This window comes from Nycticebus coucang, chromosome 9 (genome assembly GCF_027406575.1).
Source record: "Nycticebus coucang isolate mNycCou1 chromosome 9, mNycCou1.pri, whole genome shotgun sequence".
NCBI classification, from domain to species: domain Eukaryota; kingdom Metazoa; phylum Chordata; class Mammalia; order Primates; family Lorisidae; genus Nycticebus; species Nycticebus coucang.
The window spans coordinates 5129791-5143338 of NC_069788.1; the positions used below are offsets into that span (position 1 = coordinate 5129791).

General features: G+C 39.3%; 1 protein-coding gene across 1 annotated transcript in view; it reads right to left on the minus strand.

Moving 5' to 3' along the window:
* Positions 1 to 272: 272 nt before the first annotated feature.
* Positions 273 to 13548, minus strand: part of TTK (TTK protein kinase) — a 45847-nt gene continuing 32571 nt past the window's right edge. Inside the window, exons 20-23 of the mRNA XM_053603274.1 lie at positions 12240 to 12416; positions 11608 to 11692; positions 11280 to 11377; positions 273 to 678 (exon numbers count right to left, since the gene is read on the minus strand). Of these exons, the coding sequence (XP_053459249.1) occupies positions 595 to 678; positions 11280 to 11377; positions 11608 to 11692; positions 12240 to 12416 (444 nt within the window). The 3' untranslated portion in view covers positions 273 to 594. The remainder of the gene's footprint in view (positions 679 to 11279; positions 11378 to 11607; positions 11693 to 12239; positions 12417 to 13548) is intronic.

Consider the following 13548-nt stretch of genomic DNA (forward strand, 5'->3'; position numbering starts at 1 on the left):
AACATGGTGCTCGGAACATCTGAAACGTGGGACTGTGAAGAACAGGAGAAGTGGAAGAGCGGAATGAAGCCAAGAACTGCTGTAAATAATCAGAAAATCATCTACCTGAGAATCCACGCTCTCTGGGCTTTTCCCTTTCAAAGTGCACTTACTCCGCTCCTCTCCCGTCTCCCGCAATCCAGTACGTAGAAATTAAAAATTTGCTGCCATGCCAATAATACACTTGCATGAATGAAGAAAACAACTTCAAAGTTTGAAATTTTAGTGTCAGTTTATGCTATGAAGCTTTATTTACAGAGTTCTCCAGATTATGTATCAGTCATCTACCTGTTATTGCAAGTGTGAAGCGATATCAAATAGATGACATTTACAGGAAAGCATAAAACAGAAAAAACAATTCTATAATTTAATACATACAGTGTCATTAGTGGCTGTTATTGTGAAAAGTTTTCTTTTCAGGATAATCTACTGAATATTTTTGCTTATAATACTTCGCAGTAAAGTTGTCTTCTACAGATTTCCACAGGAAATTGAGAGTGTAACAGTCCAACATTTTCTACAGGTATCACCTGACACTCCATGGGAAGCTGCAAATTATTTTTTTTCCCATTTTCTTTCAAAAGTCTTGGATGATGAAGAATCATGACTTTCGCCACCGCTATAGTGCTCATATAAAGTCTGAAATTAGAAAGCACAAATGTTTTGTAATTTTTTTACTTCAGCATATTATCGGATTAGTAAATGATCTCAAGATAGTCTAAATGTGTTGAGAAATTATTTTATTTATATTAATTATTCTAATAAGTGAGAAATTATTAGGTACTAAAGATAAGAAAAAACTTTAAAGACCAAGCTCGGCCTTAAGAATTAACTTACCGTGATATGTCGGTCCATCTCTCTACAGAAGTACCACACGGTTATTAATAAGCAAACACATGAACCTCAAGCCCTTCTTGATCTCCCTTACTTTTTCTTAGAGCCAGGCTTAAATTCCTATATATAAAATATACTCACTAGCAAACAACATATCCTTTGATGATATTTAAACTAATAAACAGAAGACACTAAAAATTATATAAATCAGTAGAATTATTTACATTAAAATCTATGTATTTAACAAAAGACTTAAGAATAAACCAACATCTAACTTATGAAGATGACAGACATCTTTGCCTTCAAGAAACAAACAACGTCAGTGACAAAGGTAACTAATTTATCTCAATTTTATTTACAAATGGCTTCAAACATTACAGTGGTATAAATTTAAAACATGGGCAGTGCCTGTAGCTCAAAAGAGTAGGGTGCCGGTCCCATATACGGAAGGTGGTGGGTTTAAATGCAACCCAGGCCAATAAAAAAGAAAAAAAAAAACCATGGAGATGTGAAATATAGAACAATTAGAAAATAAATTTTGTCCACTTTTAATTCCTAAAGTCAGAAATTAAGCCATTAGTACTTGAGAAAATTTAAGAAAAAAATGGACTTTGCATAAATACAAATGTAAAAGTAAATGTATAGTAAATTCTTTCAGACAGAAAAGTGTAAAAGTCCTTGGTGATTTAACACCTACCCAGAGAGCTAAGATCTTGTTTAAGCTCTCATCATTTAATAATGGTATAACTGAAATACATAAATAGTAACTGCCTGGTAACTAAACCACTTGGTTAACAGGAATTCACAGGGTTCTAGAAATGCCTAGGTGTTTGATGACAGTGAGATCCAAAATCATGGCACAGGGTGGCCATACAGTTCATCTGCAATTTTAAATCTATTTTAAATTTAAATAAAACAGATATTGGGAAGCTAGAAAGCTCAAGACAGGTACTTTGAGAAACATACTGACTGCTATGTTTTGCTTCACAAGAGCCATTACATGTGATATCTCTAAAAATATTTAAGAAATAAAAGATGGCCGACTGGAGCCAGCTTTGCACAGAGGTTCCCGTCCAGAAGGAGATTTAAAGGACAAAAGTTTAGCAAGTAAGCTGATGGTTTGGAGCTGAGCCAAGAGAGAAGGTTGAAGAACGTGCATCAACCCTGCTGAGGCAAGCTGCGACCCCAAGGATACAAATAATAGGTACAAAATCCATCGCAAAGCGTATGGGAGTTCCCTCCCCCAAGAGAACGGCTCACAGTATACTTTCTATAAACAAGCAAGCAGAGTTCAAACATCCTCCCATTTTATCGCATGGGAGAGACAATCTAAAAACCAGACCTCCTTCCCCTACTAGGGTACCACAGCACTCTCCTGCCAGGCACAAAACTATAAAACTGTATATATTCTCTATCTGCAATTCTAAACTCCCAGCACTCCCCTCCACTCTCACACTGAGGTCTGGAAGCCTGTCCCCAATGGAGTCCAGATTCTTGGGCATTTTCTCAAGAGGTGTGGATTGAGCATGGGGTTTCTGTGCTGATTCTATGGCACAGGGGTAAGGAGAAGACGGTGGACTGAAGGAACCATACGGGAGAGGGAGAGGCAGAGCCCCACAGCACAGAGCAGCAGAAGGACCCCTGGGGATATTTTGGAGAGACACTCCCTGTTTCTCTGGGCAATGAGAGAAAGCCAGGCATCTTCTCCAGTGGCAGACACTGGCGGAACAGATCTGGGACAGGAAGGCAGGCTCCAGGAGTAAAGGGTATGCCGTGGGGTGGAGTCAAGATGGCTGACTGAAGCCAGTTTTCCACAGAGGCTCCTGTCCAGGAGATTTAAAGGACAGAAATTCAGCAAGTAACCTGGTGGATTAGAGCTGCGCCAAGAGAGAAGGTTGAAGAATGCACATCAACCCTGCTGAGGTTAGCTGCAACCCCAAGATACAAAAAAAAGGTACAAAATCCATCACCAAGTGGACGGGAGTCCTGTCCTCCATGAGAATGGCTTGGAGTACTCCACACAAACAAGCGAGCAGAGTCCAAAAGTCCTCTCATTATATCCCATGGGAGAGACCCTCTAAAAACTGGACCTACTTCCCCTACTAGGGTTCCATGGCACTCTCCTGCCAGGCATAAAACTGTATAAAACTGTATATATTCTCTACCTGCAATTCTGAACTGCCAGCATTCCCCTCAACTCTCACTCTCAGGTCTGGAAGCCTGTCCCCCAAGAGCCCAGATTCTTGGGTGTTTTCTCGAGAAGTGTAGACAAGGTATGGACTGCTGCTGCCAGTGCTGATTCTGCAGCACGGGAGTGAGGAGAGGACAGGTCTGCAGACAGGCGGTGCCCTGAGGCACAGAGCAGCAGGCACAGTGGCAACAATAGGACTCGCCTCTGGATATTCTGGAGTCCCAACCCCTGTCACTCTGGGCAACCAGAGGAAGCCGGGCATCTTCTCTGGTGGCAGCTGCTGGCGGAACAGATCTGGGACAGAAATGCAGGCCCCCTGAGTAAAGGGTTTGCCTGAGGGGGTATACCACCCTGGGCGGAGCGCAGGGACTAGAATACGCACGCGCAAAACCGGCAGATTCCCAGGGCGGGACTGACCCAGAGGACAGCTTCACTGAGCCTGGGACACACCCGGCCCTCAGGGGATTATTAGCCAAGAGAAAGGAGGGCAGGCAGAGGCTGGAATACAAACTGCAGCTGAGACTAGGCAGCGGCACAAACAGGGCCTGAGGGCGCAGGTTCAGTGAACTCAAGCAGCATCTCTTCTGCAGGGAAATATAGCCGGGACAGAAACAAATTCCACAAAGTTGTTCTGTTCTGTCAGTAACATCAATTAGGAGTGGGGCTGGAACTGAGTAAATAGCCCCAGCCTCCATTAAGCACCCGAGGTTGTCAGGCCTCACCTCCCTCTGCCAGATTAGTGGCAGAGAGCAGTGGCCTGGCTGAGGAGACATAGATCTCCCTGTGATTCAGGCAGGTGCAAATCCCTGGAGTATCTGCTCATTGGAGACAACTGGGTCACAGCCCTGCAGGATTATCAGTGACTAGTTGTGACAGAGGTGCAAGGTGAGGAAGGACGCATCAACCTTCCCAGATTAAGGGAAGGTTGATAGATTAAGGGAAGGTTAATAGATTAAGCAATCTATTTGCTGAGTGGATTCTCCTGAACTCACAGAACACCAGAGAAAGTAATATTTGAGTTGTCAGCAGAGCACAGTGATCTAGTTGCCAGAGACCTTTCAAACTCTCCCACAAGTGCTGACTGAGAAAAATGATTTGGACCTCTTGAACTGGGCCAATCGCCTGAGGACTATCCAAGTGGTACCCTGGGTGTGTGGTTGTGGTAAGGATTGATTTTCCTTTTCCAATTGTTGCCTGTGGGGGGCAGGGTGACTTATTTGCTGGTATTTCTCCACAGCTGAGACGTCAACCCAGAGTAACTGATTCACTAGAGTAGGACAGAGACCAGCTGAAAACAAGACAGAACCACTTAGCCCCATCAGACCAAGCAGGTCCCCAGTTTCTCAGGCCTTAGCACGGTACGGGTCCTTGGCAAAGCTCCAGGGGAAAAAGTACAGACACTAGTTCCAGCTTTTAGGCAAAGGGCTGGTTAATCACTACGACAGGAGCCCCCAACCCAATTTTTCTTTATCTGCCCACCTAGTCAAACAGTGTAATATAATCATGGGGCGGAATCAGCAGAAAAACTCCAGTAACATGAATAACCAGAGTAGCTCAAACCCCACCTCACAAAGGAAAGATATGGCAGAGGCAACTGAAGATCCCATTCATAAACAGATGGCCAAGATCTCAGAAATCAAATTCAAAATTTGGATTGAAAACAAGATGAAGAGAATGGAGGAAAAGTTGAAATTAGAAACTCGAGGAGCAATTCAAAAGTTGTCTCAAGAATTCAACAAATTTAGGACAAAATCACTAAATATTTTGACACATTGAGGCAAGAATTTGCAGCACTCAAAAATCTGAAAAATACAGTAGAATACCTCAGTAACAGAATGGAGCAAGCAGAAGAAAGGATTTCTGACACTGAAGACAAAGCTTTTGAACACTCCCAAACACTCAAAGAGGAAAAGAAATGGAGAGCAAAAATGGATCATTCTCTCAAGAGCTCTGGGATAGTTTGAAGAAAGCTAACATTCGCCTCACAGGAATCCCTGAAAGCGATGAAGTGGCTTCACAAGGCACAAAGGCTCTTCTCCATGAAATTATGAAAGAGAATTTTCCAGACATGCCAAGAGATTCTGAAATTCACATACCAGACAGTTTCAGAACCCCAGCACGACTCAATCCCAGTAAGACATGTCCCAGGCATATCATAATTAACTTCACTAAAGTTAACATGAAGGAGAAAATTCTGAAAGCAGCCAGACGTAAGAAGACCATAACCTAAAAAGGGAGGAATATTAGAATGACTGCAGATCTCTCTGATGAAACTTTTCAAGCCAGAAGAGGGTGGTCATGGACTTTTAATCTCCTAAAGCAAAATAATTTTCAACCCCGGATACTGTATCCATCTAAACTGAGTTTCATTTATGATGGAGAAATTAAATACTTCAATGACATTCATATGTTCAAGAAATTTGCCATAACCAAACCAGCTCTTCAGGACATTCTCAGACCTATCCTCCATAATGACCAGCCCAATCCTCTACCACAAAAGTAAACTCACTCCAAAACTTTTGATCAAACTCCAACTTCCACAGCAGCGAGAGGATTAAAAATGTCCACTGGACTTTTGAAAAACTCGATACCCAAAATTTTACCAGACTTATCAATATTCTCCATTAATGTGAATGGCTTAAACTGTCCTCTAAAGTGGCACAGTTTTTGGATACAAAAACTCAGGCCAGATATCTGCTGCATACAAGAATCTCATCTTACCTTAGATAAATATAGACTGAGGGCAAAAGAATGGTAGTCTATATTTCAGGCAAATGGAAATCAGAAAAAAGCAGGTGTTGCGATTCTATTTGCAGATACAATAGGTATTAAACCAACAAAAGTAAAGAAGGATAAGAATGGACACTTCATATTTGTTAAGGTTAATACTCAACATGATGAGATTTGTTATTAATATTTATGCACCCAACCAGAATGCACCTCAATTTAAAAGAGAAACTCTAACAGACATGAACAACTTGATTTCCTCCAGCTCCATAACAGTCGGAGACTTTAACATTCCTTTGGCAGTGTAGGACAGATCCTCCAATAAGAAGCTAAGTAAAGAAATTTTAGATTTAAACCTAACTATCCAACATTTGGATTTAACAGACATCTACAAAACATTTCATCGCAACAAAACTGAATACACATTCATCAGCCCATGGAATATACTCCAAAATTGATCACATCTTAGGTCACAAGTATAACCTCAGTAAATTTAAAGCAATGGTTGTATCTATCATGTGTAGAACACAAATGTCCTAATGCTATAATTGGGTAAATGAGGTGAAAGCTATATTGATTAGCATGATGTAAGCACTCCAATTTGTACAAATAATCAACACACTGAAATTGCCATAAATGCATATATGATCTATGTACAAAAGACTTAACAAAAAAAAAAAAAAAGAAGAGAAATTATTCCTTGAATCTTCTCGGACCACCATGGAATAAAAGTTGAACTCAGTAACAGGAATCTGCATACTCATACTCATACAAAAACATGGAAGTTAAATAACCTTATGCTGAATAATAGCTGGGTTATAGAGGAGATTAAGAAGGAAATTACCAAATTTTTGGAACAAACTGACAATGAAGACACAAATTATCAGAACCTCTGGGATATTGCAAACGCAGTCCTAAGTGAGAAATTTATAGCGCTGCAAGCCTTCCTCAAGAGAACGGAAAGAGAGGAAGTTAACAACTTAATGGGACATCTCAAGCAACTGGAGAAAGAAGAACATTCCAACCCCAAACCCAGTAGAAGAAAAGAAATAACCAAAATTAGAGCAGAATTAAATGAAATTGAAAACAAAAGGGTTATACAACAGATTAATAAATCAAAAAGTCGGTTTTTTAAAAAGGTCAATAAAATAGATAAACGGTTGGCTAACCTAACCATAAAAAAAGACTAAAACCTCTAATTTCATCAATCAGAAATGACAAAGATGAAATATCAACAGACTCCTCAGAAATTCAAAAAATCCTTAATGAATATTACAAGAAACTTTATTCTCAGAAATATGAAAATATGAAGGAAACTGACCAATACTTGAAAGCACGTCACCTTCCAAGACTCAGCCAGAATCAAGTGGAAATGTTGAACAGGCCCATATCAAGTTCTGAAATAGCATCAACCATACAAAATCTCCCTAAAAAGAAAAGCCTGGGACCAGATGGCTTTACGTCAGAATTCTACCAAACATCTACCAAACTAAAAGAACTAGTACCTATATTACTCAACCTTTTCCAAAATATAGAAAAAGAAGAAATACTACCCAACATGTTCTATGGAACAAACATCACCCTGATCCACATACCAGGAAAAGACCCAACAAGAAAAGAAAATTATAGACCAATATCACTAATGAATATTAATGCAAAAATATTCAACAATATCCTAACAAACAGAAACCAGCAACACATCAAACATATTATATATCATGACCAAGTCGGTTTTATCCCAGGGTCTCAAGGCTGGTTCAATATACATAAATCTATAAATATAATTCAGCACATAAACAAATTAAAAAAACAAAGATCATATGATTCCTCAATTGATGCAGAAAGAGCTTTTGATAATATCCAGCATCCCTTCATGATCAGAACACTTAAGAAAATTGGTACAGAAGGGACATTTCTTAAGCTGATAGAGACCATCTACAGCAAACCCACAGCCAATATCATATTGAATGGAGTTAATTCGAAATCATTTCCACTCAGATCAGGAACCAGGCAAGGTTGCCCTTTGTCTCCACTGCTCTTTAACATTGTAATGGAAGTTTTAGCCATTGCAATTAGGGAAGAAAAGGCGATCAAGGGTATCCATACACGGTCAGAAGAGATCAAACTTTCACTCTTCGCAGATGATACGATTGTATATCTGGAAAACACCAGGAATTCTACTACAAAACTCTTAGAAGTGATCAAGTAATACAGCGGCATCTCAGGTTACAAAATCAATATTCATAAATCGGTAGCCTTTACATATACCAACAACAGTCAAGCTGAAAAAACAGACAAGGACTCTATTTCATTCACAGTAGTGCCAAAGAAGATGAAATATTTGGGAGTTTATCTAACTAAGTACGTGAAAGATCTCTAGAAAGAGAACTATGAAACTCTAACAGAGAGTTAAGATGTATAGAACAGAATAGAGAACCAAGAGATGAACCCAGCTACTTACCGGTATTCGATCTTTGACAAGCCAATTAAAAACATTCAGGGGGGAAACGATTCCCTATTTAACAAATGGTGCTGGGTGAACTGGCTCGCAACCTGTAGAAGACTGAAATTGGACCCACACCTTTCACCATTAACTAAGATATAATCTCACTGGATTAAAGATTTAAACTTAAGACATGAAACTATAAAAATACTAGAAGAGAGTGCAGGGAAAACCCTTGAAGAAATCAGTCTGGGTGAGTATTTTATGAGGAGGACCTCCTGGGCAATTGAAGCAGCTTCAGTAATACACTACTGGGACCTGATCAAACTAAAAAGCTTCTGCACATCCAAGAACACAGTAAGTAAAGCAAGCAGACAGCCCTCAGAATGGGAGAAGATATTTGGAGATTATGTCTCTGACAAAGGTTTAATAACTAGAATCCACAGAGAACTCAACCATATTAGCAAGAAAAGAACAAGTGATCCCATCTCAGGCTGGGCAAGGGACTTGAAGAGAAACTTCTTTGTAGAAGACAGGTGCATGACCTACAGACATGAAAAAATGCTCATCATCCTTAATCATCAGAGAAATGCAAATAAAAACTACTATCATCTAACTCCAGTAAGATTAGCCCATGTCACAAAATCCCCAAACCAGAGATGCTGGCATGGATTTGGAGAAAAGGGAACACTTCTACACTGCTGGTGGGAATGCAAAGTAGTATGTTCCTTTTGGAAAGATGTTTGGAGAATACTTAGAGATCTAAAAATAGACCTGACAATTCGATCCTACAATTTCTCTACTAGGTATATATCCAGAAGACCAAAAATCACATTATAACAAAGATATTTGTACCAGAATGTTTATTGCAGCCCAATGCATAATTGCTAAGTCACGGAAGAAGCCCAAGTGCCCATCGACCCACGAATGGATTAATAAATTGTGGTATATGTACACCGTGGAATATTATGCAGCCTTAAAGAAAGATGGAGACTTTATCTCTTACATGATGGAGCTGGAACATATTCTTCTTAGCAAAATATCTCAAGAATGGAAGAAAAAGTATCCAATGTATTCTGCCCTACTATGAAACCAATTTATAGCTTTCGTATGAAAGCTATAACCCAATTATAGCCCTAGAAGTAGGGAAAGGGGTGAGAGAGGGGAGGGGAAAGGACGGGTGGAGGGAGGGTGATTGGTGGGACCACACCTATGGTGCATCTTACAAGGTGTACATGTGAAATTTATTAGGTATAGAATATAAATGTCTTAACACAGTAACTGGGAAAATGCTGTGAAGGCTATGTTAACCAGTTTGATGAAAATATATTAAATTATATATAAAACCAGTACTTTATGCCCCATGATTGCATTAATGCACCCAGCTATGATATAATAAAAAGCAAGAGAGAGAGAGAAAGAAAGAAAGAAAAAATAGATATACATTTAAGAAAAAAATTGGCTAGAGGAATACATTCAAATGTTGTGTTAATAATGGCATTGAGTGGCTGGGCATGGTGGTTCATGCCTGTAATCCTAGCATTCTGGGAGGCCCAGGTAGGAGGATTTCCTGGGCTCAGGAGTTCCAGACCAGATTGAGTGAGAGGTAGACCCCATATGCACTAAAAAATAGAAATTAAATGGGTATAGCAGCAGGCACCTGTAGCCCTAAGTATTTAGGGGCTGAGGCAGGAGGATCATTTGAGCCCAGGAGTCTGAGGTTGCTGTGAACTAAGCTGAGGCCATAGCACTCTAGCCTGGACAACAGAGTGAGATTCTGTGGTTTTCTTTTTTTTTGAGACAGAGTCTTAGTATGTCACCCTCGGTAGAGTACCGTGGCATCATAGCTCTCAAATCTTGGGCTTAAGAGATTCTCTTGCCTCAGCCTCCCAAATAGCTGGGACTACAAGTGCCCCCCATGATGCCGAGCTATTTTTTGGTTGTAGTTGTCATTGCTGTTTGGCAGGCCTGGGCTGGATTTGAGCCCATCAGCTTCGGTGTATGTGGCTGGAGCCCTACTTGCTGAGCTACAGGCGCCAAGCTGAGACTTTGTGTTTTAAAGGGGAAAAAAAGGTGCCACGTGCAGAGGCTCACGCCTGTAATCCTAGAATTCTGAGAGACCAAGACAGGTGCATTGCTTGAGCTTATGAGTTTGAGACCAGCCTAAGCAAGAATGAGAGGCTGTCTCTACTAAAAATAGAAAAACTGAGGCAAGAGGATCACTTGAGCCCAAGCTGGAGGTTGCTGTGAGCTATGATGACACCACAGCACTCTACCCAGAATGACAGATTTTCTGTCTCAAAAAAAAAAAGGTGCAGAGTTAAAAGACAGATTCCAATATTAAATTTACAGCCAGTCCCAAAGTTCCAAACACTTGATTTACATACAGCTTTCACTTACAAACAGAAGCTGTTACACACAAAAGGTAAATGTACCTGGTTCCAACTTACGTACCAAATTAACTTAACAAACCTACAGAATTTATCTTGTTCATAACCCAGGGACTGCCCGTATTCCAGGTAAGACCTGAATGCACCTTATGTGACAATCCACTTTGGGTTTTTTGGGGTTTTTTGAGACAGAGCCTCAGGCTGTCGCCCTGGATAGAGTGCTATGGCGTTACAGCTCACAGCAACCTCAAACTCTTGGGCTTAAGCCATTCTCCTGCCTCAGCCTCCCAGGTAGCTGGGACTACAGGCACCCGCCACAAGGCCCAGCTATTTTTTTTTTTTGCAGTTGTCATTGTTGTTTGGCAGGCCCGGGCTGTATTCAAACCTGCCAGCTCTGATGTATGTGGCTGGCACCTTAGCTGCTTGAGCTACAGGCACTGAGCCTGACAATCCACTTTGAACTGTGCTGTGTGCACAATAAGAATATAAATCAAATCATCTGTACTTGTCAAAAAACACATGTGAAGGATCCAAATATAGAAACATACTTCATATGTTTGGACCAACTTCTCTTTGAAATACCCATTTCCTTGAGTGTCTAACCCACTATGTAAAACAGTTAAAATTAATATAGGCAGAGAAGAGATAGACTTACTTTAGCAGCTTTCAAAATAGAGTTAGGAGAATTCAGACCAACAAGTTGGCCCAGAACATGTTTCATTTCTTCAGTGGTGCCTTTAGCCATTTGCCTACCTATAAAATATATCAATAACACACTGGTACCAAGAAGAAAAATAACAGTCCATGATAAACACACATTTTGATTATCAGCACAATAATTATCATTCTTGTAATTTACCACTAACCATAATCTCTTACCTGAGAAAAGTATAGCTGTTCAGATTCTGTTTTTTGTAATAATTAATAGGCTGTTTGTACATAGTACTAGTAATCTAGAAAACAAATTTTTAAAGCAGCAATACCTGGCTGAGTTTGAATTTGAACATACGGATGCACCAGCAGCTCGGGAATGGATATCCTCTGTTTTGGGTCCCTTATTAGACAACACTATAAAAAAAAGATTTTTTTTTTTTTTAAATAAGGCAGGTTTTTATATATGATATTGATAGGATATTTTTCTAGATTGCATGATATTACAAAAGTTGCTTTCTAGATGTACCATTCGAACAATGGTAAGATCATTTCCCCAAGTCACTTTTCCAAAATTCCAAAGTATCTATCTATTCATCTACTTATTTACCTACCTACTTACCTACTTATTACAGACAAGGTCTTCCTCTGTCACCCGGATGAGAGTGCAGTGGCACAATCAGAGCTCACTGCAGACTGAACTCTTGGGCTCGAACTCACCTCCAGCCTTGGCCTCCCGAGTAGGGACTACGGGGGCACACCACCATACCCAGTTACATTAATAAGTTTCAAAGCACTTGCAAAGTAAACAAAACACACCTTTAAAAGCTATTTCACTCAGCAGTTCCATTTGCTACAACAGTTATAGTTAAGCTAGTTATACAATTCTGATCCTTTTAGCTATTTTTTTAAAGTAATTAGTTATATGAAATACTTCCCTTCTGTATCCGTATGTTAATATTACCTTTAACACATCTTGAAGATCTTTCTCTGGAATATCAGGAAATTCAATTTCATGATCAGGGTCAATTATGGCATGCAATTTAGAAATCTGATTAATTATATGCTGAAACGGCGTTTTGCCATAAGTCATGTAGTATAAAATGCAACCTAACGACCAAACATCACTTTTGGGGCTTATCTAAGAAAAAACAAAAACACCACGTTGTTATTATTTTAATGTCAAATGTAAACATAAAACATATACTTTAAAATGTTTGTGTATATATATGTATATAGCATAATATTTAAAATTATAATTAAACCTCAATAAATGTATGAGTTCTATATTAGGTGTAAATCATAAAACATCTTTTTCTACTTTTCATTACATTTGGTTATTTCATCAAAAAAGATGAGCTTTACTATAAATCTTTCCACAAACTCACAATTAAAGTATTTCAACTGAGATAAAATATTATTCTTGACAGTTTTGAAAATACAAAACTAAAAATTTTAAATTTATTTGTTTTCCCTTGAATTATTGAATAATACTTTTTTTGGAGACAGAGCCTCAAGCTATTGACCTGGGTAGAGTGCTGTGGCATCACAGCTCACAGCAACCTCAAACTCCTGGGCTCAGCATCTCAAGTAGCTAGGACTACAGGCGCCTGCCACAACACCCGGCTATTTTTGGGTTGCAGTTGTCATTGTTGTTTGGCAGGCCCGGGTTGGATTCGAACCTGCCAGCTTAGGTGTATATGGCTGGCACCTTAGCAGCTTGAGCCACAGGCCCCAAGCCTGGATAATACATCTTTACATAAACTAAAAGAATGCATATTTTTAAAAGGTGGTTTACATCATACAGCCCTAAGAGCATAAACTACAGAATCAAGTTAGGCTGGATGTATATCCTGGTCTAATCACTAGCTGGCAATTGTTTCTGTTTCCCTACCTCTAAAATATAAGTAAGAAAATACATTGTCATGAGCATTAAATTATACAACCATGAGTATGGTTGATCATAGAAGATAATTTCTGTTTATAGAAAATACTTAATAAATATTTATTAAATGTTCACTATGTTAAAATCTCATTAGAAAAAAAGACCAAAGCAATATCATAATATAATTATTCTTTTGACTTTAAAAAGAACATAAATAAGACCAAACATCACAATGGACATAGTAAGTGAGAATGGTTATAAATGAAACATGACCACATGCACTCCAGAGAAGAGAAATCTTACCCAAGGAAGCTGTGGGAGGTCAGGGAACAGGGAGAAATGGGCGCATAAAGCCAAATGCAGAAAAGGAAAAATAAAACTAAATATT